Source organism: Psittacula echo (assembly GCF_963264785.1).
Source record: "Psittacula echo genome assembly, chromosome: 22".
Classification (NCBI taxonomy): domain Eukaryota; kingdom Metazoa; phylum Chordata; class Aves; order Psittaciformes; family Psittacidae; genus Psittacula; species Psittacula echo.
In genome coordinates, this window is record NC_137758.1 from 2,788,040 (window position 1) to 2,815,658 (window position 27,619).

A 27,619-nucleotide genomic window follows, 5' to 3' on the forward strand; every position below is an offset into this window, starting at 1 on the left:
CAGTTTAAGTTGCTTTGTTACCAGAGAGCGGAGCATGGAGATGTTTTTTGTAGCTGAGTACAACCATGAAAATGTCATCCTGTTTGACCACAACTTGGCTTAATTCTGGGCTAGCTAAATTGTTATGACTGGTACCACATTGTATATGAGCAGTAAGAAGTACTGCTGTTAGATCCTGCAATAAAGAATGTTCCTCAAAGGGGAGCATACGCTAGCATAGTGCTCTGCAAAGCTACATAAAGTGAGCTACCTCCTGTCATCTTTTATAACACTCTCTGCTGATGAGATTGTATGAACAGGACTGTAATATACAAAGGATTAATAGAAGAGACAAATGCAAGGAAGATCTACTACAGGCTCCAGAAAGGTCCATTCCTAAGATCAGTCATCTAATTCCCCTTTATAACTAAGGCACACAAAGGGATCTAAGCTGTTCCTAGCCCCCATGCTACTGCTTATTAACAGAGCACATTTTGAAGGCAGCAGCCTAGTGAAACAAAGCGCAATCCTCAACTGAAATCCTCTCTCTTGCAGAAACAGAAGGGCTGTTTTACTCTTTTCTGCACTTCAAAGCCAGACATCAACAGTGCAAGCAAGAAAGGAGGCTGTGTCCCACCAGGAAGCAGCATCTCAGAGCAGCGACCGACTGGTGACAAGCAGCACATTAGTCCCAGGAATCCATCAGTGCAGTGACCTCGGGGTGTTTATGGATCATTAAAGCTGGGAGAAGGCAAGGGAAAGTCTGAGGCTACTGCTAGCATATTCAGTGTACATTATCCATACAACATTGCTCAGTGCTATAAGCTTTTGGTTTCGGTATACTGTTTAGTTGTCCAATGCATAATAAGTGCCCCGCACAATGTAAATCCTATAAACTGAAGCCATGCAGAGTTTCACTCAGTGGCAGGTCATTTTTACAATCTTCACCCTATCCACGTCTTGGATTTTGGATAGCCCCAGGCTTTGGCACTCAGAAGCTCGGCATCCACCAGCTGCCCGGGCTGCACAGTTCCCACTTCAGCTACAAAAGGAGAGCTACAACCTGCTAGCAATCTCCATATGTCTGATAATAATCACAGAAAGGTTTAAGTTCCCTGCTTCCAAGTCTGTAATTGCACAATAAATACTTGCTTAATAAAGCTGAGTTTTGTTTTGTAAAGTGCCTCTTGGTTATTCATAGGAATTTGATGTGGCAACGGTCGATTAAGTCCCTTCTAAAGCATTCCCTGTGCATCTGCAGACCTGCTCCCTCTGGTACTTTTCTGGCACAGCATTATGTGGCAACTAAGCAGATTGTGGCAGAAAGTCAAACAAGACATTTGCCTTCACATTTGAGAAGGAGATTGCTTTTCTCTTACCTGTATACATACAGGTATGTTGTAATTATGCTGGAGATAAAATGCCCCATTTCTGTGATGGAATTATTTGAAGGAAGACCTAGGAAGGAAGTACTGAAGCAACCGCAAGATTTAGGGATTAACTGCAGCATAGAGGAGAAGTTTCCAAAGACCCCACATGAGGGTTTTAATTGGAGCAATTGAGTTCAGCTGAAAGAGTTTGAATTGGCTAAAACAAGAAACAGCAACAAGAACTTCTTGGTTTATAAACCCCCCTGGAAATAACAACTTTGGGGATGTTTTATTTGCCACAGAAGATCAATGCCTTTCCCCCTTCTCCTCCAACCACCAGGCAGCTCCAGCCAGTCCAGCCAAGGTTAACCCTCTTCATGGGGTTGCTCCTTTGGCTCAGTGCAGCTATTTTCCAAGGGTCCAGAAACTCAGTTTGCTAAAAATAGAGATGCTGGGAGAACATGAGAACTCCAGCTGGAAAATGGGAATAAATACACCAGTCAGTGTCTGCAGAGGAGGGAGGCAGCTCACTCAGGAGCAGCTCTCATAGTAGGCAACTCGCTTGTTGATGGCATCCCGGATCCTTCCGACCCGCTCCTCCAGGCCCGACAGCCTGGCCGACTTGGACATCAAAGCCTTGTTGCTTTCCTGAATTTCCATCTCTAAAGCTGCAGAGAGAGGGCAGGAAGGTGGTGATGGACAGGAGGAAGGCACCACGGCCATTGCCCTTCACGTCAGGCTGGGTTGAGCCTCCTCCTCCCTCCTGCATAGCTCTGGTGGGGTGAGAAAAACGAACATCCTGCCTTCCCCTTGCTCCCCAGACCAACATGACTGCTCCAAACATTCATCAGTCAAAAGCCCTTCCCCAGTGCATGAGATTGGTATACAGAGCTCATAAAGAGTCTTACTTTCCATCCTGAGCATCATGGCCATCGTTTCCTCAAACAGAGCCTGCGCCTCCAGGTCTATGCTTTGCACCCTGCTGCCCTGCTCTCCCAGAGCTGGGCTCTGCTCCATCCTTCCCTTCAGCTCAGTGTACATTTGTTTCACTTGTTCAAAAGCCTGTGGAAAAGGAAATAAGCAGCACAGGTAGGATCAAGCAAATAGCCTTGGGGGAAGGGGATTTTCTAATGCTGAATCCATTTTAAATATTAAATGGATGCTGTGCTACAGCTTTGTCATTACCATATGCAAATGCATAAGTTTGTGACGCCCTCGCAAAGATGCTGACTAGGCTACTCTGCCTCAGGCAGGAGATACAGCAGGAATAAGTTTCCAGCAAAGGCCATTAGGATTGAGAAAGGTCCTGGACACGTGCAGCAGTGGGATACTGCATCAGATTCATTCGAAGTGACACAACAACATGCAAGCCACGGCTTGAACAGGGAAGCCTTCGCCTTATCTAACAACCTGCCAGGACACAGCTGGCTTTGCTGTCTGATGACAGCGGGGGGATAGGAGCGCATCTGTGCCCACCCTGCTTGAGCACGGTACCTGCTGCGCGGTCCTGGCCTGCTCGCCCGCCTCCGTGGCCGTGTGCCGCGCATCCGTGGCCCTCAGGCGGTTCTGGTCCGCGCCGCTCTGCAGCTGTGACAGCCTCTGCATCAGCCCATCCAGCTGCCCCGCCACCGCCTTCACGTGCTTCTCGGCTGGACCCAGAACAGCCTTGATCTAAAAGCAGAGAGCTCCACATCAGGAAGGAAATCGCATCCAAAAACCCACTCCTGATGTCTTTTCCCCCTCTGTGCAGCTACGCTTCCCAACGGATGCATCACAGAAGTTAAGCAACATGTTCTAGTGGAGGGTGATCCTGCCCATGGCAAGGGGTTGGAACTGGGTGAGCTTTAAAGTCCCTTCCAACCCAAACCAGTCTGGGTTTCTACTGTTCTAAGTGGGGTTTTGGCAGAGTGGGGACTGCTCCCTGTGCAGCTGAGCACAGGGCTCATCTCAGCAGGGACCATGACTGGAACCTGGAGCAGCACACAAGTGAGACACATCAGAAAGAAGAGACTTTTACAGCAAAACCTTCACCAGATCCCACTTCCCAGCTGCGCTGCTGCAGGACTCTACCAAGCAGGGAAGTTTCAATGGAGCAGTGAGCAGGGCACAATATCCTTACTGGGAAGCACCGTGCATCACTTACCTCATTAACACGCTCCTGGATGAACTGAAGGGAAGAGCCAGAGCCCCTGATAGCACCCTGGGCCTCCAGAAGCACCGTGTTTGCTCGCTGCAGATTCCCAACCACCTCTTCCACGTTGCCCTCCACGGCATTCGCCCGGTTCCTGGGGAAATGTGGGAAACAGCCAGGAGTGAGTGCAGACAATTGCATGGACTGGAAGTCAAGGTTGCAGAGGCAAAATGAGAGAGCTTGAGAAGCAAGACAGGATTGTTACCGAGAAGACTGCATCCTCCCTACCCCAAGAGCCACAAACCCACACATCTGGGGACACTGCACTCTGTCTGGAGAGAAGTGCTAGTTCCATTTCATGCCCTCAAAAGAAGAGGAGACAAACTGAGAAGGGGAGCAAAACACCTTCCTTCAAATGAGTTAGAAAGCTTTATTTTGTAAGTGGTGCAGGAAAAAGTATCCAAGGGAAAGCAATAACCACTGAACCAGTTCCAGTGAATACTTTCCTGCTTGCAGTGGGACTATTCAGGCCAGGTGATGGAGCTTGTCTCATCACTTCCTGCAGGTTAAGCAGGTGTCTGACACTATCAAGGAGCTTACATACTTATCTCACTAACCTTCTCGCTGGGATATTGCTGCAAGTCAACATGTGACAAAGTAGATGCTCCAAATTTACAAGGACACGCTGTAATTACTTTTTAAGGGAGCACAGGATAATCCTCCCAACTTTCACCCAGAAAACAAATAGCCCATTTAATCTCCTCATGCTCTCTTGAGCAATTAGGATGTAGGTCACCAATATCAAGTAATACCAGGGCAACCCTGTCATCTCCCGTCACAGGGACTCAAGAGATAGAGAAAAGCCTCCACTGTTTTTGGTAAAGATCTTCTTGTTCTATATCTATAATAGGATCTATTCTTGGCAGGCAGAGTTTTTGTTTGCATTGGGTGTTTGTAGAGATTGCAGATTCATTCTCTTAGGTACTGTATGGACATGGAAGATCCTGGCCTCAGCTCCAGCTGAGCTGAGTTTCAACCCAACTCAGAACCACCACGTTCACTCCAGCTGAGTGACCTCGGCTGCCAAAAAGCCGTTGAACCCCAACCGACCTGGCTTGTTCTGCCTCCTGCTGAAGCTGCTTGGCCCTTGCGATGTCCCCAGCTGTCTCGGCGAGGATGCTCTCTGGGCACTGCAGCTCAGTCGCCAGCTTTTGGATCTCAGTCATTTTCCTCAGGACTGCGGCAGCATCCGTGGGGAGACGCAGGGAGAGCACAGACTCACTGATTTCCTGGACAGTGGCAGGGTCCGTGTCCCTGTCTGCAGAGCAACGGACAGCGTCAGGAATGGGAGAGGGGAAAGGTGGGAGTGCAGATGCAAGGGAGGATCAGTCACGCGTGCTCTCATGCACACAGTCTCTTCATTTCAGACAGTTCCCAGGATCCTCCTGAATTAATTTCCTTGATCTCTCCAGTGCACCTCCCATTCACATCAGCAAAACTTTCAGGAAAGGACTGAAATGATACCTTTAATTTGGCAATAAGAACACTACGGCTAAGCCCAGCACGGACCTCACTGAGCAGATGAGGTTGTGTTTCAAGACAAACCTTTTTTGATCTCACAAACAGCAGTTAATAAATCTGAGGAATCAGAAGCAGGCAGAGCCCAAGGGACATTAGCCCAGCGATTAGCTCAGAAACATCTTCTCTCATCATTAACACCAGGCAGCACCAAATGACCTGATTTTCTTATTTGGGTAATGCTCATGAGGCTCATTATGTTATTACAATCTGTCTGTGAACAATAAGTCATCCCCTTGGATTACAAGACTGATTAATAGTCTGCTCCAGAGAAAAGCTTCTGTTTATCTCTGGTCAGTGAGTGTGGCCAGAAAACACTGGGTCAATGGTCTGCATGGGGTCAATGCCAACTGCAGATCCACAGAGACAACCAGCCATGGGGATGGGTTTGTCTTCAAGCCCCCAGGGATGGCACAAGGTGCTGCAGCCAAGAGCAGGACATCGAGCAAGCTGGTGTCCATGCTAAGACAAAAGACTGCTTCCTGCACAGCTTTCCACTTCTGTTGATTGAGTTGCATTCAAGAGCAGTTCCTTGGGGAACGTTGGAGACCCTCCCTGAAGCTCCACATGCAGCAAGTCAAGGCCGTGTGCTACCTCCTGCTGACATCCCTCACAGATGGCCTCCAAGTGTCTGCAAGGATGTTTGTCCTGGTGACATCCCAGGGAATTTGACACAGCTGGAACAGCCGGGATTCATTTGGGTCAACCTGGACAGCTCGGTTAAACCTGTGCAAGTCAGCTGGGCACACTGCAACCAGTGACAAACAGACTTGGGTACTGCTGAAATTCCTCCTCTGTTTTCCTGCCCTCCCTTGCCCTCAGAGGATGCGCATTGCCTTCGCTATGTATATACCCAAGTGCAGATGAAGTGGATATCAGACAGCTTAACTGGGGTGAGCTGTAAGTAGAGTTTTCCCTGCACAGACCTGCATGCACATCCTTCACAGCTTGCACAGTGCTACCTGACAAGAAGTTTCGAACTTGCTGGATGAACTGCTGGATGCGCCGCACGTCTCCTTCGATCTGAGTCCGTGTTACACTCATCTGGTCCACGAGCCTCCGAGTGTTGCTTTGAATCTGCTTTGCAGATGTCTCTGTCGTTTTAATCTGCAAACAACAATATCCTGATGGAGCCATTTCTTCTTGATCTGGAATCCCAGTAGCCCTACTTCAACTCTGAGTGAGCAGGACAAGGCACTTTGGAATGATGCTATTGCTCGTTCTTAATATGCCACTGCTTTAAAGGATTGTAAATGGTGAAGACTGAGGGTTGGATTTGCAAAGGAAGCTCTCAAAGAGGGACGGTAAAACACATTTGAAATGGATTTTGAATTACTCTGAAAACTCACTTTATCTTTGCAAGCACCCAAGAGGCCATAAAAAGACTCTGCGACAGCACTAACACACGTACTTTAGCATCCTGCATCAAATGTTAGTGCTGATACACCTGAGGAAACAGAGAGGTTTCCATATCTCCAGCCCTTCTGCCATATGAATCCCGAAGCAGGAGAACAGGCTTCCTGGTGACATATCCAGAGCCGCTCACATGCCTTTAACTCCATGGCTCCTGTGCTGGGAGAAGGAGGCAGGATCCACGCACACAGCAGGGAGGCTCCCACTCAGAAATTCCTGAATTTCTGAAGCTGCCCAAACACCCAAGTCTCAAACAGAGACTGAGATGGGGAATGGATCACAGCTCATCCTCCACTGCTCCCCCAGCCTCTGCTTTGGCACCAAGGGATGGATCGCGGGGCTTGGCCATGGGCTCACACTCACCAACTGTGCCGTTTCCCGGAGCCGGGCGCTCACGCTGCGGAATTCCCTGGCAGCTTCCCCAGCGGTGGCCAGGGCCCCCCTGGACAGTGGGAAGATGCCATGGCAGGGGCCGGCCCCGCAGGCACTGCTGTTGTCCCGCGGGCACAGCAGCCCCTCACACCGGGCGGGAGTGCAGGTCTCCACTCGGAAGCCACCACAGATCTGCAGAGGAAGAGAGCGATGGGGCAAGTGAGGACATTCACCTCGCTGGGGAGACCTTGGGACCCACAGGGAGGCAAACCAGCACGTCACAGCATCCCCTCCCCATGGGAGCTGGGGAGCTTGCTGTGCTTGGGCTGCAGGAGCTCTGCATGGGAACAAGGATGGAGCCAGCCCTTCCCAGTGGGGTCATGGCTATCCCAAACAGGCACAGCCCAAATGAACGGAACCTATGACTGTGTCAGAGAAGGGCAGCCACAGCTATGCACATGTACAGCAGTGCCGAATGCCCACCAAGATCAGCATCTCCTCATCACCCCAAGCTGGAGCATAAAGCAGGAGCTGAACCCCAGTGGCTCATGAAGAGTAAGAGCACATCAACATGGAACAAACATTTACTGCAGGAGAGCAACTCTTCCCCTCATGGTAGGAAAGCCCCATCCAACCTGTGCAGTTTGCTTTGGGAGAGACAATGGGATGAGACAACCTTGTCCTCCTGCCTGGACATCAGTGGTTTTAATTGCACAGCATCTTCTAAAGCTACCACCCACCAAAGGGTGCACTGCAGAAGGGGCACATGCAAACCCCAAGCCAGTGCAAGCACTAGTACAGGCTGGTCGCTTGGGAACGTGTTGGTGCCCTGAAAAGCAGAGAGGGGAGGTTGGTGGTCTCCACAGCAACCGTGCATTAGGAGACACCAAAATGGATCTCCATGGCAATAACAAAGCAGCGAAGAAGAAATAAAAGAAATCTCATCCAGAAATTAAGCGGGACTTTGAGATGCAAGAACTGACACGTGAGAGAGTCCTTGGAGGAAGCAGTGCGTGCCTGGGATGGGGTGGTGGGCAACGCTTTGGTATCAGTGATCCCCAACCAAGGGATGCTCAGACAACTTATAGATTCCCAGACTGGTTTGGGTTGGAAGGGACCTTAAAGCTCCTCCAGCTCCAACCCCTGCCACAGGCAGGGACACCTTCCACTAGAGCAGCTTGCTCCAAGCCCCTGTGTCCAACCTGGCCTTGAACACTGCCAGGGATGGGGCAGCCACAGCTTCTCTGGGCACCCTGGGCCAGCGCCTCAGCACCCTCACAGGGAAGAGCTTCTGCCTAAGAGCTCATCTCAATCCCCTTTAAATCTTCCCTAAATTCTCCATTGATGTCCCAAAACAGCAAGTTGCTCGGATGTCATTTATGAGTCTCTGGACAGAGACTTTGTCCTGCCTTGCTGGACTGTCTGGGGCAAGATGCATGACTGCAGGATGAGCATTCTGCCTCCTGAGCACTACAGAGCCCCCTTGAAAACAAGATACATGCAGCAGGGAAGTCAGCAAACCACTCTGTGTGTTCACCTTGTTTATGACAGGGGTCAGGTTGGGAGATGAGGCTATCTCGCCCTTCAGGCTCAGCAGCTTGGCGGTGGTCTCTGCCAGGCCCCCCTCCAGCCCCGCAGCGCTCCGGCGGCTCTCCCGGGACTCAGCCAGCAGCCCAGAGACACCAGCGACGAGGCTGCTGGCATTGGTGGATGTCTGGTAAGCAGATCTGATCGTCTTGAAGGCTCCTGCAGGAATAAAACCCATAAGTGACACAAATACCTCCGTGACTCATAAATGCAGCATAGCTACACAAATGAAGGCATCGACTATACCCTGCGATGGATGTGTGCACAGAGAGGAGCAGGGCACAGCCACAGGGATTAGTCACTATGGCATAACAAAAAAATCTCCTCTTATTACCAAATGCCTTTCAGCCATTCCTCCAGTGAGCTACAGAGCTCTCCTGAAGGCCTGAACGCGGGGGTTGGGGTTAAAAGATTGAAAGAAAACTAAAGCAAGACAATTTGAACACTTCTGGATGTGTTCAAAGCCAGGTTGGACAGGGCTTGGAGCAACCTGCTCTACTGGAAGATGTACCTGCCTGTGGCAGAATGCTAGAACTAGAGGAGCTTTAAGGTCCCTTCCAACCCAAATTAGCCTATGATTCTGTGACACGCACATGCTGATCCTGGACTTTGCTCTGTGCAGCCCAGAATGGCTTTGGCAGAGCAGGACAGGGCCTTTGGAGCCCTCTCCCTTGTTCCCAAGCAGGTCCCACCATTCCCTTGCAGCACAGCGTGGAAGGAGAGCGGTCAGGACACGCACCTCTAAGCCCTGCTCAGATGGTGAGGTGCAGAGCCAACCTGCCCAGGCAGCAGCCACTTGCTGCAGCTTTTACGTCCCCAGCCAGCTGAGCCCTGTGCTACAGAAGAGAGGGGGAGGCAGCACCGAGACACTTGGAGAGAATTAGGGATATAATGGCAGCCTACCACCAGCATCATCACAGGGCTTAATTAGCTCTTCTCAGTGCCTGACAGCCGCCTGGCTCTCTTCCCCACCTCTCCATCCCTTCCATCTGTGCACAACCTTCATTACCTCAGCTTCCTTCCAGCTTTGGTGACGTGTTCATAGCAGGTCTGTCCCCTTCCCACTGCTCCCCTGCAGTGGGGCTTGTGCTGGGGACAGGAATGTGGTGCCCGTGGAGCGAGCTGCCCAGCCCCAAAACACAGGAGCAAATAACCCAAGAGTGTGAATCCTGCCATGGACCAGAGGCTGGTATAAAGCATCCCTCTTGCTGAGGAGGGAAAATCTATTTGCTGTTCCTAAACTGAGAGCAGGTTAAAAGCTCCATCTCATCCACCCAACCAGTGGGAAATAACCAGGCACAGGCACATTGAGGTAAATTAACAGCTGCAAATTAAGAGAGATTACAGCAGTAGCACTGTACCTGACAAATCCCTGCTGCGGCTGGTTTCAAACTGGGTCTTCTTGCTCTGATACTGGGTGTTGGCGATAAGCAAGCTGCTGTTCAGTGCTTCAAGGTCCCTCGATAGAGAGACAGTGTCATCCAGAAAATGAAGGTCAGGATTTATGCCTTGGACCTGCTCTCTGGGAGAGAAAAGGCAGAAAATATGAATTCAAGGAGAAAGCAAAGCACCTGTAGACAGAGCGCAGGGCTCTGACACTGACAGCAGCCAGTGAGGAGGCACTTCTGAACCTGGAGAGCTGAGACCAGAAACACACCATGCCCCGCACAGGTTTGTGGAGGCAGCAAGGACTAGGGCTGGGCTGCAGCTCTCCCACACCCAGGCATCCATTTGGAACTGGATGAGCTTTAAGTTCCCTTCCAACCCAAACCATTCTATGATTGTATCCTCCTGCCTTTGCAACATCCCCCATCTAAGGGATGTGCCCCATAGCAGCACCCGTCCCTCACCTGATGGCAGTGAGCGCGTTGCCCACCTGGGCCAGGCCCTGCTCTGTCGCAGCAGAGCGGCTGAGGATGCCCTGAGCCTGCTGCACGTTGTCCTCTGCCTCTGAGAGGCGGGGGCCCAGGTGGGACCCCCCACTCCCAGGTGGCAGCCGTGAGGTGCTGTTGCTGAAGCCGGCCTGGCGCAGGCGCAGGCGCTGGATGTCCCCATCGTAGGTGTGGAAGCAAGGGTGGCACAGCTCGCACCCAGGGTAGGTGCTGCAGTGGCCGCGCTGGCACTGGTCGCAGCGGGAGCCCGTGACACCCGGGCGGCACAGGCATTGGCCTGTGGTCTTGTCGCAGCCCATGTCCTCTGTGCCTTGGAAGTCGCAGTTGCACTCTGGGTGATGGAAAGGGAGAGAGATATAGAGGTGAAGCCCACAGAAATGGGGAAAATATAGATTTGTATCTGTATATAATCAGACCCTGTTAATGGGATGCCAACACAACCTGAAATCCAACCCCTGCACAATCCAGGAAATCACAGAGTCATGGAATGGTTTAGGTTGGAAGGGACCTTAAAGCTCACCCAGTTCCAACCCCCTGTCACTGGCAGGGACACCTTTCACTAGAGCAGCTTGCTCCAAGCCCCTGTGTCCAACCTGGCCTTGAACACTGCAGGGATGGGGCAGCCACAGCTTCTCTGGGCAGAGGAACGGGAAGAGCCCCCAGGCCCAGCTGCTTGCCCAGCCCCTGACTCAGCAGGGCCAGACTGCATGGGGCTCACCCAGGGCTGCTGGAAGGGGACTGGGGGATACCTGGAGATGGGGATGAACTGGGAAGCTGCTGCAGCGAGAAAATTTCTCTTACAAAACAGCACAAGAAATATTGATGTCAAGACACGGGCCAAGTGCTCTTCCCCAGGTAACCCGTGATTTCACAGTGCTAAGAAACACCAAGCCACAATGAAAGGGATGCTCCCTACCTGTGCACCCCATCCGGATGTCTCCGTAGTGCCTGTCAGGGCACACCTGTTCCTGCACAGCAGAGCATGTCCGTCCTGTGAAGCCTTCCCTGCACGGACACTGTCCTGTGAACTGAGGAAAGAGAAACCCATCAGGGAGACCCAGCTCTGGGCTCTTTCCTAGGAAAGCCCTTCCTCAGCTGCTCTTGAGCACTAAAACCAGCACATGGACAATCTTCCCTGCTCAGCCTGCCCCCAGAACATGTCCATGCTGCTGTGTCAGGCTGCAGGCTCAACCATGGGGAAGCAAACAGTCTCCAAAGAGCCCATGCATGCCACAGCAGAGTTTTCAGCTTTATTTCAAAGACAAAGCGATCGCCCACAAGCAGCTGCTTTGTGATCTCAGGTCTCCTCCCTGCGCTGAGGCCGTTTGGGACCTATCTTTGGCTCTTTGAATTTGTCATAGTTTTTTATTTGTTACATCTAACTTTAATTTTCCCAGTTGTCTCTTAGGCCTGAAGTGACACACACGTTTTTCATTGACAAATGAGGATAATTAGCTTGCCTCGCCTGTATGAAGATCTCTTATTAGGACTTCCTTACTAAATACCAGGCCTTTTCAAATGGCTTAATCCTGCCTCGATAATTACCACCTTCTTCTATTTTCCTGGGTAGTCTGTCACGGTGTTTTCTAGGACATGGGAAAAGGAAAATAAGAACAAAACATGCTAGGGAATGCACAGCCCTTTTTGTGGAGGCTCCTACAGATGGGATGGGACAATGGAGCCACCCAAGAGATGCCTTTGATGCTCTGAGTGATCCCCAGCAAAGGAAAAAGAAGAGCAAGTTTGCAGGTGTGTGCACGAAAGAAGGCAGGGAAATGAAATGAAACACTGCTGGGATATGCTGCATGTGCCCTGAGGATGCCTGGGGCGGGCTGGTGGTACCTGGTTGCAGCGGGGGCTGCGGGAGCCGTGCGGGTGGCAGTCACAGGGCTGGCAGCCGTGGCCACTGCCCATGTCCCAGTGCTCGCCCGCACACTGGTCACAGTCGCTCCCCACCACGTTGGGCAGGCAGAAGCACCTCCCCGTCTCGTCATCGCAGGGCATGTCCTGCCGTGTTCCCAGCACATTGCAGGTGCATCCTGAAACAGGGAGGGGTTTGTCATGTTAAAAATGGGTGCCGAGCACCAGCCTAGCTTCCCACAGAGCCAGGTCCACAGGATGACCTTGCAGCCACCCAAAGGTGAGCTCTCTTGGCTCTCGCCTTCACACTTGAGCTCGGCGCAAGGGACCCACACCCCTGCCCTAACACTACACTGCCTCCTCCAGCCATGCAGAAGGACTCAGCAGCTCAAGGGGCCTCAGCATCCCTCCAGCCCAGCCACATGCACAATGCTGAACCCATCCACAGCTGCCCTCTCCCATGCACAGCCCTGCTGGCCTGCAAGGCATCACCTCCTGCATCCCCTGTGGCTTCCTGGGAAGGAGATACAGCCCTACACATGTCCCAGACTCCGCTTTCCTTGGGCTTTTTGACAAGTATATACCTGAGACAGGCCACAACCTGGGGAAGCATTTATAAGCTTCTGCAAATCAGGCCTTTAGCTTGGAACCCCCAAATCAAAGCTGGAAAACAGGTCCCCTTCAGAACAACCGTGGATGCTGAGCACAGAGCTGGGGATGTCTCAGGGGTTGTACTCACTGCGGCACCCCATGGGGTTGGCATTGGACAGCTGAGAGAACCCTGGCTTGCAGAGGTGGCAGCGGTCGCCCTGCACGTTCTCCTTGCAGACACAGTGCCCTGTGAGCGGGTCGCAGACGGAGCCCGGCACGGTGCCATCCGGGTCGCACTCGCAGGCTGGAAACACACAGGAAATAGCAGTGCTGAGGGGAGGACGAGGGGCCCAGGGAAGGTGCTAGGGGGGGCTCCAGGCACTCACGCAGACAGGCTTCAGGATGGGCGAGATCCTGCCGCTGGTTGCGGAAATAGTGGGGTGTGCAGCGCTCACAGTTGTTGCCCTCAGTGTTGTGCTGGCAGCTGTCACAGACGCCGCCGCTCGCCCCGCCGCTGGCGCGGTACAGCTCGGGGTCGAAGTGGCACGAAGTCGAGTGCCCATTGCAGTTGCACCCTAAAAATCCAACCAAAACGGTCCCTGCAGTGCTGCAACCCCCGGCAGCGGCAGCTCCGGCACTAGAGGGTGCCCAAGGCCCTGCGTGACTCGGGGACTCCCGCTGACAGCCCAGGGTGACACTGGCACCCATCTGACAGTGTGGCCATGGGCAAAGCCAGTGCACAAATGAGTCGGGTGTTAACATTCACCCCACAAAGTGTCCCAGCAGAAGGTCTCAGGGCTCACTCCTGTCACTCATGGCTGGGGAGGGTTTAGGAAAGGCCTGAGGAAGAATCACAGAATGGTTTGGGTTGGAAGGGACCTTAAAGCTCCTCCAGCTCCAACCCCTGCCACGGGCAGCGACACCTTCCACTAGAGCAGCTTGCTCCAAGCCCCTGTGTCCAACCTGGCCTTGAACACTGCCAGGGATGGGGCAGCCACAGCTTCTCTGGGCACCCTGGGCCAGCGCCTCAGCACCCTCACAGGGAAGAGCTTCTGCCTAAGAGCTCATCTCAGTCTCCCCTCTGGCAGGTTAAAGCCATTCCCCTTCGCCTGTCCCTACAGACCCTTGTCCAAAGCCCCTTTCCCGGTTTCTTGCAGCCCCTTTAAGCACTGGGAGCTGCTCTAAGGATTGAAAAGCTGTTATAAGGGAGAAGAGGAGAGAGAAAGGTTCTCGCCATACTTTGGCACTCATGGGGATCATTGTCCTCAGCGGGTGCCCACGGCCGGTCATTGTAGAGCGCAGCGCAGCGATCACAGCTGGGACCATCAGTGTTGTGCTGACACACACAGTGCCCGTGGACCTGCTGCAAAGACAACACATTACCCCTCCTGCCTGGTGGCGGCTGGGTTTAGAGTTTCATCCTCCCGATGCCCTTCCAGCATGTGCCTGGCCCCATTCCCTGCATGGGAGCAATGAAGCTCCAGTCCCCAAACAGGGCTGCTGCAGCACCAGGGACAGGCTGGGCAGGTCCCACCACCTCTACCACCTATCCAAGGACAACTACGCTCAAGGCAAAGTGGACGAGCATAAATTAGGGACAAGAAAATCCTACAACAGCTAACAGCCTGCACTGGCAAATCCTCCTGGGCATGAAGGAGCCTCCTGAAGCCTTCTGCATGTCCCCCCGAGAATGACCCCCACAGCTTCTGAGCCCAGTGCTCACCGTGGTGTGTGGGTCTCCTGGAGGGGCACAGCGGTCGGCGTGTCCATGGCAGAAGCAGCTCCCCAGCACCTGCACCTCAGTCAAGGCATAGAAGGTGCTGGGCGAGTGGTAGCCCTGGCGTGGGATGTGGGGAAGCCCGGTGAGGTTGATGCGCAGGTTTGTGAACTGCCCCAGCTCTGTTGGAGACCAAGGAGAGGTGTGAGGGGGCAGCAGACACCCAGGCACCAGCAGCAGAAGTGGGCTGCAATTCACACAGAGGATGCAGAGCAAGAGATGGAGGCATCAGCAAAGACCTTGGAGGCACCACTCAAGGCCTTGCTTGCACAGGACCTGCTCCTCCATGGGGTTACCCTGGCTCTGTGCTCTCCATCACGTGTAGGAAGAACCATGAGGTGCATCATCCTCCCCTCCCTTTCTCAGACATGAAAAAGGCTGGTCACTTACTCTCGATGGTCTGGCTGTTAGAGGTAGTGATGGTAGATGCCAGGTCTTGGACACTGAATTTCACCTTAGGGGGGAAAAAGTATATTTAAAAAGCAGGAAACACAAGGGGCTTTCTTCTCATGCTCTGGGAAGTGTGCGCTCTGGATCTGCACCTGCAGAACATCACCTACACAGGGAAAAGCCTCAAGAGTTGCAGAGAATTTTGCTGGACACTGGCACAAGGTGCCCAGAGAAGCTGTGGCTGCCCCATCCCTGGCAGTGTTCAAGGCCAGGTTGGACACAGGGGCTTGGAGCAAGCTGATCTAGTGGAAGGTGTCGCTGCCCGTGGCAGGGGTTGGAGCTGGAGGAGCTTTAAGGTCCCTTCCCACCCAAACTATTCTATAATTCTATGATTTTGCAGGAAAACCAAGATAACACCTCACTTGTCCCAAAGCCCTCCCAGAGGATCAGGAATCCTCCGGAGGACTCCCCTCAGCACTGCTGGATGTCCACAGGCTCCATCCCTCACTAGGTGTAACACGTGTAACACCACGTGTTTCAGCAGCGCTGCACAAGGCCACCCACCCCAAACCCAGTGTCACAGCGGTGGGAACAGGCGCGGGTGGGAGTCCCTGCCCAAGCCCCCACGGATCCTACCTTGCCCCCGTGCACAGGGTGCCTCTGCAGCACCTGGCACCGAGTGTCCTGCCACCTCTCAGGGGAGCCCCGGGGGACATGGGGGAAGGCGGTGGCACAGTCGGAGGCCAGGTACTGGTACACGTCCCAGGTCCGGCCAAAGTCAGTGGAGCGCTCGATCAGCATCGCAGTGGGCAGAGGTGACTGCGGAGAGAGGGAAGCAGCACATCTGTAATGTGGCAACACCCCAGCCGGCTCCCACCATGGGGCCTGGGGATGCCTCTGCTCTTCCTTCTCCTCTCTCCAGGCTCATGTCTCTGCAGGCTGCTGGAGCAATCCCCTCCCCTGCAGGTTCCCCACAACTTCTGGGTTCCCCCCGCTCCCCTTGGCCAGCCCTGCTGCACCCACAAAGTACACATCAGCCCCAAAGCAGTCTTTTGGCAGACATTCAAGAGATGGGGACCCACCACCCCACTCTGCTGCTCCCAAACACCCAGAGGAATGGACAGGAAAAAGGAGGGATGGGGACCCTGCTGTGCTTCCTATCAGGAGCCCAAAGGGAGCTGTGCATGGAGATCCCCACATCTCGCAGAGAGCCACAAACCCTGAAGTGAAGCAGGATGCTGCCGAGCTGGAATGTCTGCTCCAGGTCCAGCTGCAACGAGACACGCTCGATGCCTGCGGGCACAGAGAGGCAGCTTCAGAGGTGCAGACTGTGGACTTGAGGAACAGAAACCGCTTCACTGCCTGAGCCAAACCACTTACTTCCTTCTTTCCTTCCCATCTACTGAATCCAGCACCTCCTCCCCTCATGCCATTTATCACTGGGGCCTTGGAGCTGTGCTGTCCTGTGGTACTCACCATTCTGGGACTGCCACCAGCGCGAGTGCCCGGCCGAGGACAGGACATTCTCCACACGGTGGCCATTGTAGGCGTGCGGTAGCCGCGAGTCGCACCGGCAGCACCTCATGCTCCACTGGAAGAGAAAGGAAGAGTGGAAGCGACCATCCTGGTGTGGCCAAAGGGAGAGACCCTGCTGCTGTCCTCGGGGGTGAGGGGCCCAAGTGCAGCTTGGGCTCCTGAGGAACAAACAGCATCCCTAAAGCTGAAGAACCGCAATCAGTCAGACTAATGATACCCAGAACTCAAGTGGTCCCAAGCAAGCCCTGTTAGAAAACAAATCCTGGTTTGATGGTCTAACAACTAAAACCAAAATGCTTTCAACTAAAACCCATTTGTGGCAAACCACTAAAACGAGGGTTTTTTTAAGCAAACCCCATTTTCCACGATGACACCACTTGATAGAAAGCTCTTTGCAGCTTTCCAGGGCCAGTTTGCCTTTTCCACACAGCCAAGGGGCCTGTCTGGGTGAACTGAAAAGGCCACTCTCAGGGTGATGCTCAGCCTCCTGCGCTCTCCCCGGGGAGCACAGTGGGAGCAAACAGCTCAGTGGGTGATAAGTCAGTGGGTGGGAAGTTGAGTGGCTCAAAGTTCAGCCCTTCACTTGAGCAAGTAATTCAAGGAGCAAACAGAGATGCAGCACGGGGATGGGAGAAAAGCCCGAGTCCCTGAGGAGCAAACAAATACCCACATTTTACTAACCAAGCAACGCTCCGTGCGGCCACTAACATGGGGCTGCCGGGTGCGTGCGGCACATGGGCAGGCTCAGAGATGTTTAGAAAGCAACAGGAAGGAGATTGAGCAAGAGACAAGGAGCAGTGGTACATGAGCTTCACATCAACACGTCCCAAAGCCTGAGAAATTGGGAATGATCAGGAATAGTGTCTGCCAGAGGAGCAGGATGGCTCCGAAAGTTGTCCTGGGAGGAAAGTGGGTTTGGAGGAGAGACGTGCATCTGGTACAAGGCACATCTGATACTGGGAAGGCAAAGAGACACCCCCAACTGCTGTGGTGGCATAAGGAGACACCAGAGGAACAGGACACGTTTGAGACCCCAGTGACGAGATCAGCTTTCAGTGGCCAAGCAGAGACATCCGGTGACAAAAAGCACTTTATACCCCGCTCCGTGCTAAAATCTCCCCATTTGATACTTAGAACAAAAGAGCCAATTCCAACCCAAACCCTAAACACAACCACACACACATGCTGGGGTAGGAGGAAATGTCCTTGGGAGAGGCCGCTTGGCCAGAGATCCACAGTGGCACAAAGATCTTTGGTTTCCCCTGTAAAAGATGAATTACGGGTTACACATATTGCCTTACTCCTGATACAGGCTCACCTAAACGAAGCAAGTCTCATTTCTACAAAAATGGACTTGGCTTCACCAAAACTACCTTTTTTTTAATAGAAAAACAAAAAATCATGGAGAATTTTGTCCAGAGCTACCTTTTTGCTCAGTCTCACACAAAACCACACAAGGAGTAGGTTGGCCTTGACCAGAAAGGCGATCGGGCAGCAACGAGATGTGAGCTCAGACCATGGGCTGGTTTTGGTTCCTAACAAAGCCCAGGCCTGATTCTACTCAGTCCCAGACCTGGGAACCTTTTGCAGTTGGACCGATATAGAGGAGAAATCCTCCCTTTATACTGATCTGTTTCCATAATACTTTCCAGAGTCTTTATGTTCTCTGTCTATAAATACTGCAGAACAGGAGTTGGCTAACTGCAATATTTATAACAATATTGCAGAGCAAGCAAACAGAGAATTCAAAATATATAATCATGCCATTTCCCTGGCTCTACCAACTCCTCCTGCCTCTGCCAGTAAGAATCAGAAGTAATGTAATCAGGTCCAGGCAGAAGAAGTCATTTTGGATACTGGCTACTAGCACCACATTGTCAGGAAGCCACAGAAAGAAAAATTCCCAACAATGATTAAACTTCACAAAGACTTTTTTCGGGGGAAAGGTTAATCTGAGCTGAATTATTCATTAGGAGTGATTCACGCATACTTATTAGACCATTCACACAGCCAGAGACACAAGTACCTTCTAGTAGCAACCACCCCGCGTTGGCACTGAAGCTGCAACTACACTTAAAATGAAATGTGAAAGTGAAAATGAAGCCTGTGAGATGGACCATCCTCAGGTAGCCCTGGAATCTTCTGCTCCCCACCCCAGTTTAGGTTTAGATTAGCCCTGGAAGCAAAATTCATTTCACATCCTTGGAGCAAATTGTGAAAGCCATTGCACAAGGGAGGATTTGCTATTCCTGGCTGTGACTGTGTGACTATGTGTCTCAAAGTTCCTTGGGACAGAGGCAATCACCAAAAATGACAGCCCTGCACCAGGCTGAGCAGAGATTTACAACATGCACACCTTTCCCCACATCTCCCCTTCCTTTTTTACCAGCACAGCAAAAGGCTCAGTAGATCCCTTGGAGCTGGGCTTGCCAGGAACAGACCAGGACTATGCGACAAATGAGATGAAGAGGTCACAGTCTAAGCTGGGTCACTGATCAGGGGCAGCCCTGGCTCTGCAGCACATCAGCAAAGGAGAAGTGGTGTGTGACAAGTGGGTAGGGGATGTGGGGCTGAAACAGCCTATATGGAGGTAAAAGAAGTTGTAGGTCTGCATGGGAAACACTAATTGCTCTCTGTGCCTCCAAGCTACTTGTAAGAGTCACTGAAAATACAGGTTATGGAGGTTCAGAGATTAGGGGAAACTAATTCCAGCCTTTTGAAAGGCGATTCAGGAGATGGCTGTTTTACAGGGAAAGCGAGCATTTCCCTCTAACAAACAGATTCACATCTTGGGAATTGTGGAGGGGAAAACCAAAATATCCATGCAGAAGAAGAACCAGCTATTGTAAAACTGCCCATACATTCCATCATGTACCTGAACACTTCTGTGTGCGGGGACACAGTGCAAAGTGCCCTTGTGCCCCCTCTGCTGCCCGTTTCTGCTGCTCTCCCCCTGCTCTGACCTTGTGAGCCAGGGCTGAGCAGCATCCCATGCCTCCTGCTCATGCCGGGACAGAAAACCTCAAACTGTTTTAAGCTGATGGACTCTGACCAAAGTATTTTAAGTAGCTCGAGCTGCCATTTTAATGTGAGTTGAGAGCCCTTGAAATAAAACCTCCTGGCACAGGAGCACAAACCCAAAATAAACCGAAGTTATTCATCAGCAAAAATGGGAAGCTGCTTCTCTCCAGTCATGAAATGAAGACCTTTCATAGCTGCAGGGACCTCGGGGGTCCCGGTTTAACCCAGCTGCATGGTAGTTGAGAGGCACTGTGTCAGTCGGGCTCCTGGCACGCAGCCTCCCATACAGGAGCCTTGCTTGGTCTTGCACAATTAATATTCTATAGGGACAGTAATTACTGCTCCGAGTTTATCTGGGGACAATCTGAAAAGCAGCAGGAATTTACTCATCCACAGAGAGACTGGGTTATTAATAAATAGGGTGGGCAGCAAGGATAAGTTACCTTGGGAACAAAGGCACCTGGAAAGCCAAGCTATGCCGTTCTCTATTCCAGCCCATTTTCATTCCCTGATAACACAGCTGCAGGACATGCCAAGCGGACAGAGCAGGAAAAGGCAGAAGTTACCCATGGTTATGTTATCCTGGTTAAACATCTCAGTGAGCAATTGGTATTTGATAAACCAGACTGTGCTTCGATTTTGTAGCATAGATATCACCCTCAGCGCTCATATCTAATGTCACAACCTTGCTTGGCTGGTCATAAATGACACTGGAAAAGGAGCCCCAAGGCTTCACTCAACACACAAATAGAGGGGCTCTGACCCTCAGCTTGGTTTTACCTGTGACCCCCTACTTCAGAGGCAACAGCAGAGATGCGGGAGAAGACACAAGCTGGAAACAAACATCCTAGGGATGGGGTTTAAGGAAACGAAGTTCATTTCTCTTGCTTAAAAGCAAGCACGTGGGTGCTTGTTTTCCTCACCCAGTCTGTTCTCACTTTCCATCTCCCCTCAGCAAAACTTCATTTAGAATCTGCCAGGATGACAGTCTGCAAACCCCCTATTGCACCAGCTCATCCCCACACCCCGCACGCATCGCCGGGGTCCTGTCGCCTCCGCAGCTTGTCTGCAAGGGAATGACGTGATGTCTCCCAGCATATGTGTTGATTTGCAGTTGTGTGGCAAAAAAAAAAGGGATACAGAGAAAGGAGGAGGAGGAAAAACCAGTGGGAAATAGGGGTTTTTACCTTCGCACATTCGTTGCAGGTAGGGACATATCCCTGCAGCAAAGAGCAGGGTGTGTCTGAATGCCAGAATAAGGTAAGCACCAAGTAGCTGCTGTATTATCTTCAACAGGTTGGGGATATAAATTGTTCACTGCAAACCCCTGACACGGTGAAGCAATACCCAAAACTAGAAGCCCTGCTTTGAGCAGGGGCTTGGACCTCCTGTGGTCCCACTGACTACAGCTGTTTTGTGGCTGCATTTGTGTTGAAACCCCTGACTGGTGACACCGCAATGCAAAGGGGCTGGGAGGCACAGAGGCTTCCGAGTGTGCTCTCCCCTGTTCCAACATGCCAAGGGCCTGCCCGAGCACCCTGCAGGCAGCATGTGTTGAATCAGTCCTGAGCTCCCTCCCTGACTCATGCAGGTGGGCAAGCAGATGTACCCATCAGACAGCAGCAATAAGGCAGACAGAAGCATAGCTCTTGCCCATAGCCTCTTTTGCAGTCATCGGCCTGTATTTTTGGAAGCAAAGATGACTCGGTGCTGAAACACCGCAGGGAGAGATCTACAGCCCAGCCCCTGCCAGGCAGCTGTGACCAGCCATCAGCAGGAGGAAGCTCTGCCAGCCAGGAGCTCTGCTCTCCTGCACACTGACTCCTTCAGGGTCCTTCGATACCTCTCACCTCAGCTTCTACCTGGATGACCCCATGCCATCATGGCACAAGGGTGATAAAGGTAACTTCCCACCTTTTGTTCACCAAGCCCCCATGAAAAGCAGGTGAGAGAAGGCAAAAAAAAATACTGGTTCTTGACCTTATCCAAACAACGTTTTAATACCCGAAGTATTAAAATGGGATATCAGCCTTCAATACTTAACGGCGCTGACAAGAAACCTGGAGAGGGCTCTGGACAAGGACCTGTAGGGACAGGACAAGGGGGAATGGCTTTTACCTGACACGAGGGAGACCGAGATGAGGTTTTAGATAGAAGTTCTTCCCTATGAGGGTGCTGAGGCACTGGCACATTATAGGATGTAGGAAACAGAGCAGCAGAAGCGGAAGCACACCCAGCTTCACTACCGCCTTCTTCAGCAAAAGGTTTCAGCGATGTGCAGGGTGTTTGTGGTACTCTGCTAAATTAATCAAACGATGGGAAAAGTCTGTAGTTCTGGATATGTCTTTAAGCTGAAAGCATTGCACAATCCTGGAGGAAAGCAACAATCTCTCTCCAGAGAAGCATCAATCTAGCTGGGGGCGAACACACCACAGCAGGGTACTGCTGTCTGCAGCAGTGAAGCAAAGGCTGCACAGCCCTCATGCTGTTGTTTGGAAGGGCCAGGCCAAGTGAGGGGAATGGGACCTGCTAATCCACATGGAAGCCACACCATGCCTTCCCCTGGCTGGAGCTGGGCAGTGTGAGCTGCTCCATATTCCTGTCAAAGCACCAGACTTCGCATTTAAATAGTGAGACAAATTAACAGGGCCTTGAATCACACCTCGGTCAATGAGATTCTTTCCACACACATCAGTGCCTTTACAGCTCCAAATCCAGGCTCACTTTATTCTTCTATTTTATGTTCAGTTTCCCCTCTTGCTTTTACCTTTTATGCTGACTCAAGCCACCATTTCCCAAGCACTAAGTGATTTCCAACCCAGACCATTGGCCTGCCTGGCTTCCACCCCCCATCACTTCTCTTTCCATTGCTGCATTCCCCCATGCTATAAATGGCAGTGCTGTGTCCCTCCTGGATTTCACTCAACTGAGCCTACAGCCAAGGAATGGAGCAATTAGCAGTGCAAAGTATAAAGGTTAGAGGGACTTGGAGCCAGAGCTGACAATGGAGCAGAGGCTGAAATCGATGCCCACAGCAAGTGACCCACCAGAATTGCAAAAGACGACCCATGGGCTGGTGGTGGGGCCAGACAGTGTGGACGTGCCAGCTGGCACAGGGGACAGCAACCCCTCATCCCATGCCCTCTGCTGAGATGGCAAAACCCACTCTAAATTTGTATCTATTTGGCAACAAAATGAGAGCAAGCCTTGTAACCAGGAAAAGAAAAAGAAGACATGAGAGTTAAAACATGAAATGTGATTACTTTTTACGGGATGGGACTGGGAGAATTGAGTTCAGGGGATTAATTTTTTGCTTAAATTAGGAAGTAGAAAGAGGGAGGGGAAAATCAGGAAATGCTCAGAGCATGAAGATTTCTCCTGCAAAGCAAGGAGCTGCTCTACACAAAACTCCCATTAGTCTTTACAACTGCAGAACAGAAACAAGGATCTTGGAGGACTTTACTAGCGGTAATGATGCATCTCTCATTTTAGCAAAGGAAAGAATGTGTAAGGAAGCAAAGACCCCATTGCCAAAGCTTGATTGGAGAATCCAGCTGAAACTATCAGTGTTAATTGTTCCACATCTCTTTTAACCCTGGTACTTGTAAGGCAGGGTATAAGGAATATGAAAAGAGACTAGAAGCGACTGCTGCAATGATGCTTCCTCCACAGTACCACCATAGGACCCCACTCACCAACTCTGCATCAAACAGATCATTTCTGCTCAAAGTATAGAACAGCCATCAAAGAGATGCTCAGTCTCCACTGCAGAGATTACAAATGATGCAGATTATCACAACTGAAGGCCCTTCTGAATGATCTCTCAAGACCAGACAAAGGGAATAACTAGTCCACTCCAGCTGGCATTAGGACAACCAGCTTAATCAAGCTTTTGCAGACATTTGCTTCCCACAGTATAAACCCCTCTTCAAGTAAAAGTCACTGTCAAAAGTCAATGCTAAGTGAAGATTTCAGAGCTGTATTTATGTACAGTTCTCCTCAAGTATAAACAGAAATTGAGAAGGAAAAAGAAGTCAAAGCAGAAATAATTGCTGGCTATTCTTCCTATCCGTGGGCCGCAGCACCCGTGAGAAGCAGCAGGGATTTGCTGGGGAGGCAAGCAAACAGCTCTGCTCCCTGGAGCAGCAAAGTGGCTCCAAAGAAAGCAAATGGGAGCCTGACTGCAGGAAAAGCCTGGCTGCAACTGTCAGCCTGGGAAAGGGCCTGACAAAGGACAGATGCTGCAGACAGCCCAGCATGTGGGAGGATGTGATGCTCACACCCTTTAGGGCCACGGAGCTGCCCCAGCTTCACATCAACCACCAGCTCCAGCCATCCCTGAGCCCACAGAGGAGTGAAGATCTCTCCAGCCCAGCAGAACACCACCAGCTTCACAATAAATTCACTTACTGGCACATCTTGGCCTTCAACTTGAAGGGGAATTAAAACCAGGAGGTGGCTGACTCACTGGAGCTGGATTTCACTGTAGCAAACACAGCCTCCCCGGAGGTCTGCCATCTCCTTACCTCTCCAGCATCTCTCCAAAGACCCTTTTTGCCTGTCCTGCATTGAACCTGCTCCCTTTCAAACTCCTTCCATGGCAATTACAGGGTTAACGTTGCCAGACCGACAGAGAAAGGCTTTAGGAAGGGCTCCCATAGGGGACATCACTCCTGCACCTTTTCAGTTCTCTGCTCAGGCAGATTTATCCTTAAACTCTTACTGTGATTTGGTGGCAGCTTTGGAGCCTGGGAATCTGCAGCTGGCTGAAACGTTATCCTCCGGAGCAGGATCTGCCCCCGCACAGCCAGAATAACTGAAAACAGTTGCTCAGTTCAGGAGCTTTTCCAAGTCTTCGTGAAAGACCTGAAATGGTCTCATTTTCAACAAGCAAAATATGAGGTTAGTTTATAACTAAAATGTCTGGGGATAGGAAGGCTTGGAATATATTGGATGCAAGAGCCTCTACTTTGACTCCTATGCTTCACACTGGAGCTTTGCTGCCCTTTCCCTACCACTGTGTTCATAGAATGGTTTGGGTTGGAAGGAACCTTAAAGCTCATCCAGTCCCAATCTCCTGCCATGGGCAGGGACACCTTCCACTAGAGCAGCTTGCTCCAAGCCCCTGTGTGTTCAACCTGGCCTTGAACACTGCCAGGGATGGGGCAGCCACAGCTTCTCTGGGCAGGTGCTGCAATGACCCAACACAGTTGGAAGGGGGATAAATACCTGAAATGGGTTAAATGCACCTCTATAGAAGAGTAGGAAGGACAGGATGGGTAAAGGCATTAGCATCCCCATGCGAGGTTGAGGAGCGTGGAGGGAGGAGGTGAACGTACCTCTCCATGGGGTGTGCAGTACGTCTCAGGCTTGGAGAGGCCGCATGTGGAGGATGCTCTCAGGAGGTGGGCTCGTCCCAGGAGGAGGTCTCCGGCAGGGGGGTAGCAGGCACCATGGGAGCAGGCTCCCTGCGCTCCCAGCACCAGTGGGGCCGCTGCAGCAGCAGGAAAACAGGACACAGGGTGAGTCAAGGCGGCACAGACACCAACCAGCACGTCCGCTGGTTCTACAACACACCAACCACCAGGTCATGCCTGGCACAAAGCTACAAAATGCAGAAAGGACAAAGGTATTTTGCCCCTGAACTACCTTTATTTTTAATATGAAAAAGGCACTCTTTAAAGTGCTTTATATTAACAGTTACTTCTGAGCACTTCTTTGCCATGCCCCAGTGTTGCCAGGATGCTCAGTTCCCTGCCCATCACATTGAACAGTCCTGGCTGGTGTCCCTTGTTTCCCTATATAGCCAGCCCTATAGACAGAAAGCAGCTTTTTACCAGCACTATTAGCAAACACCAGTTTCCCAGCTGCTGCCACAATACTCCTACTAACACAAAGCTTACATTAGCAGTGTTTCTATTTAGTCAGCTTTCCCCATATCCTTCTAGAAGCACTACCTGGTAAGCCTTACCCAGGAGGACAAATAATGCCCATGGCCAAAGCTGGCAGCGAGATTCCATTCCACAAAGGACACACCTAGGGAAGAATGTGCAACATGAGCAAAAATGAGCAGAAAATGCCAATCTCAGTCCAGGTCCTTCACGTTCCTTCTCAGTTTACCGCGAAATAATATTAATTGATCCACAAGAGAATAACATGGGTGAAAAATTAACAACAAAGAGGAAAATCAGATGCTCAGATTGTACCTTCTGATGCACAAAGAATCCCAGCTTATCATCTGACTCAGGAACCATGCACAAGATTCTCCTAAAGTCTAGAAGAGATTTTCCTCTTCCCCAAACACTATCTTTGGATCTTTATGTTATTGCTGAGGTGAACCACAGGTACCAGCTCTCAACAGAGCTGTAATTGCTGACTGCCCAGCTCCCCAGGGACATCGAAAAGCCACAACCCCAGCACCACGATCCGCATGGGCAGGGAGCCGGCGCTGGTGCCAGGTCTCAATGTATGGCTAGAAATGGTGCCCTAAGGAGCATGCACACACCAGCATACACATCCCCCTCCCATATAACCCCTTCTTCCCAGGCACACCACATTTTCTGTTCTCTGATCCCACTCTTTGCTCTGCGCTTCCAGAATCTATTCACTTCCAGAGAATCGATTCCAGATCAAAACCTGCCAGCGCACGCCATGGCCCAAAGGCTCGTTGTACAGAAAGAAGAAACCCATAAAAACCATTGCAAAGTGTCTCCTGCAGGAGAGCCCGGAGGAGGAACAGCTCCAGCACACCCCTGGAGCCAGAAACCTCACCTGCCCTCCTCCCTGCGTGAGCAGCAGCACCAGTGCCGGTCCCCACGGTGTCCTTGGCTAACGGCGAGGGCTCTCTCCCCTTCTTGCAACCACAGCAGCCCTCTGAGCACTGGCTCCTCTGCTGGCTTTTAATCAGCAGCTGCCTCACCTGGGAGAGAAGGTGCCTGTGGGCGCAGTGATGATAAAGGGAGTGATTCAGGGCTCCTCAGACACACACACCCAGTTACCGTATAACTCCTGACAGCTCCCAGACAGGGCGCACGGCCGCAGACATAAATCACTGTGCATGAGGATGACGGCAGCAGGCAACCAGCAAGTGAAAGCCCATCTGTAGCCAAGCCACCCGGGGCTCGTGTGATCTCCCACCACTGGGACATCACCAAGTCAGCTTGAGAACAGCTCCCTCCAGAGCTGCTGCACAGCTTGGCACTGAGTGATGCACCCAAACGTGCACCCACCCTTTCAGACAGGTTTTCATGTCGTGCTCAGCATCACGATGGCAACAGCAGTGCTGCCATCAGCATCTCAATTTGAGCATTTAAAGCCTCACTTGGGATGTCCATGTGAGTTATAATCTCACTGTCTATTCGCACAGACTTCAGCCTGAAGGCGACCTCAGGCATGGACCCTGCCACGCAGCTCCTGTCCTGTCTGCAGCGCTGGAACTTCTCAAGACACAAAATGACTCAAGATGAGCTTGAGCGTTACCTACAAAGCACAATCCTGTGACCTCACCTGCTGCGAAAAGAGTTAAAAAGTCACATTTATTAATAAACACAGCTCTTGTTTGGGCACCTCGCTGAAGAGGAGCCCATACCCCCTAGTTTGGACCTAATTCAGAGCTCTTGTCCACTTGACACATTTCAGTGCTCACTGTTGCTTTACGTGAGTATTAATAGAAACAGTATCATCAGTTTACTTGCTTTTACAGTGCCATCAAGGTAAAACTTTAACAAGACTGTTCAAACTGATGACTGCTCAGTCAGTGCAGCTCTGCAGCTCATACATGGAGTGTTCCCCCTCTCCCAGCACTCCCAGGCACTGCTCATGGCTCTGTTTCAGCTAGAAAACAGCTTTTTCTCTTCAGAACAAGCCCGTTCCGTTCACTTTACTGAAATGACCCCAAAAATCACATCAGGTGACTCCGGATCTTTGCTCCTGTTGCCTTGCTGGTGTGTGTTACCTACCTGCCCGTCCTCACATTGAGCGACACACGCTGAGGATGAGGAGCTCAGGGAAAGGATACGCACAGAGCAGGGGGAGAAACAGTCCCTCAGGCTACAGGACATGAAACATGGGCTTGGCTTCCACCGAGGTGTGCCCCAGCGCCGGGTGCGCCTGCCCTCACCCG

At 51.6% G+C, this 27,619-nt stretch overlaps 1 protein-coding gene across 1 annotated transcript; it reads right to left on the reverse strand.

Annotated features, from left to right (window-relative positions):
• Positions 1-1,880: 1,880 nt before the first annotated feature.
• On the reverse strand, positions 1,881-25,517 carry LAMB3 (laminin subunit beta 3; the record flags this gene model as incomplete). Its single annotated transcript, XM_080632948.1, has 22 exons — positions 1,881-2,017; positions 2,258-2,411; positions 2,844-3,020; positions 3,493-3,634; positions 4,591-4,798; positions 6,021-6,165; positions 6,835-7,035; positions 8,381-8,589; positions 9,792-9,952; positions 10,281-10,653; positions 11,239-11,350; positions 12,165-12,361; positions 12,922-13,077; positions 13,160-13,348; positions 14,013-14,133; positions 14,497-14,672; positions 14,941-15,004; positions 15,577-15,759; positions 16,160-16,233; positions 16,417-16,531; positions 24,837-24,991; positions 25,469-25,517. The coding sequence occupies 22 exons, from the start codon at positions 25,515-25,517 to the stop codon at positions 1,881-1,883; spliced, it is 3,498 nt and encodes a 1,165-aa protein (XP_080489074.1).
• Between the last annotated feature and the right edge of the window lie 2,102 nt (positions 25,518-27,619).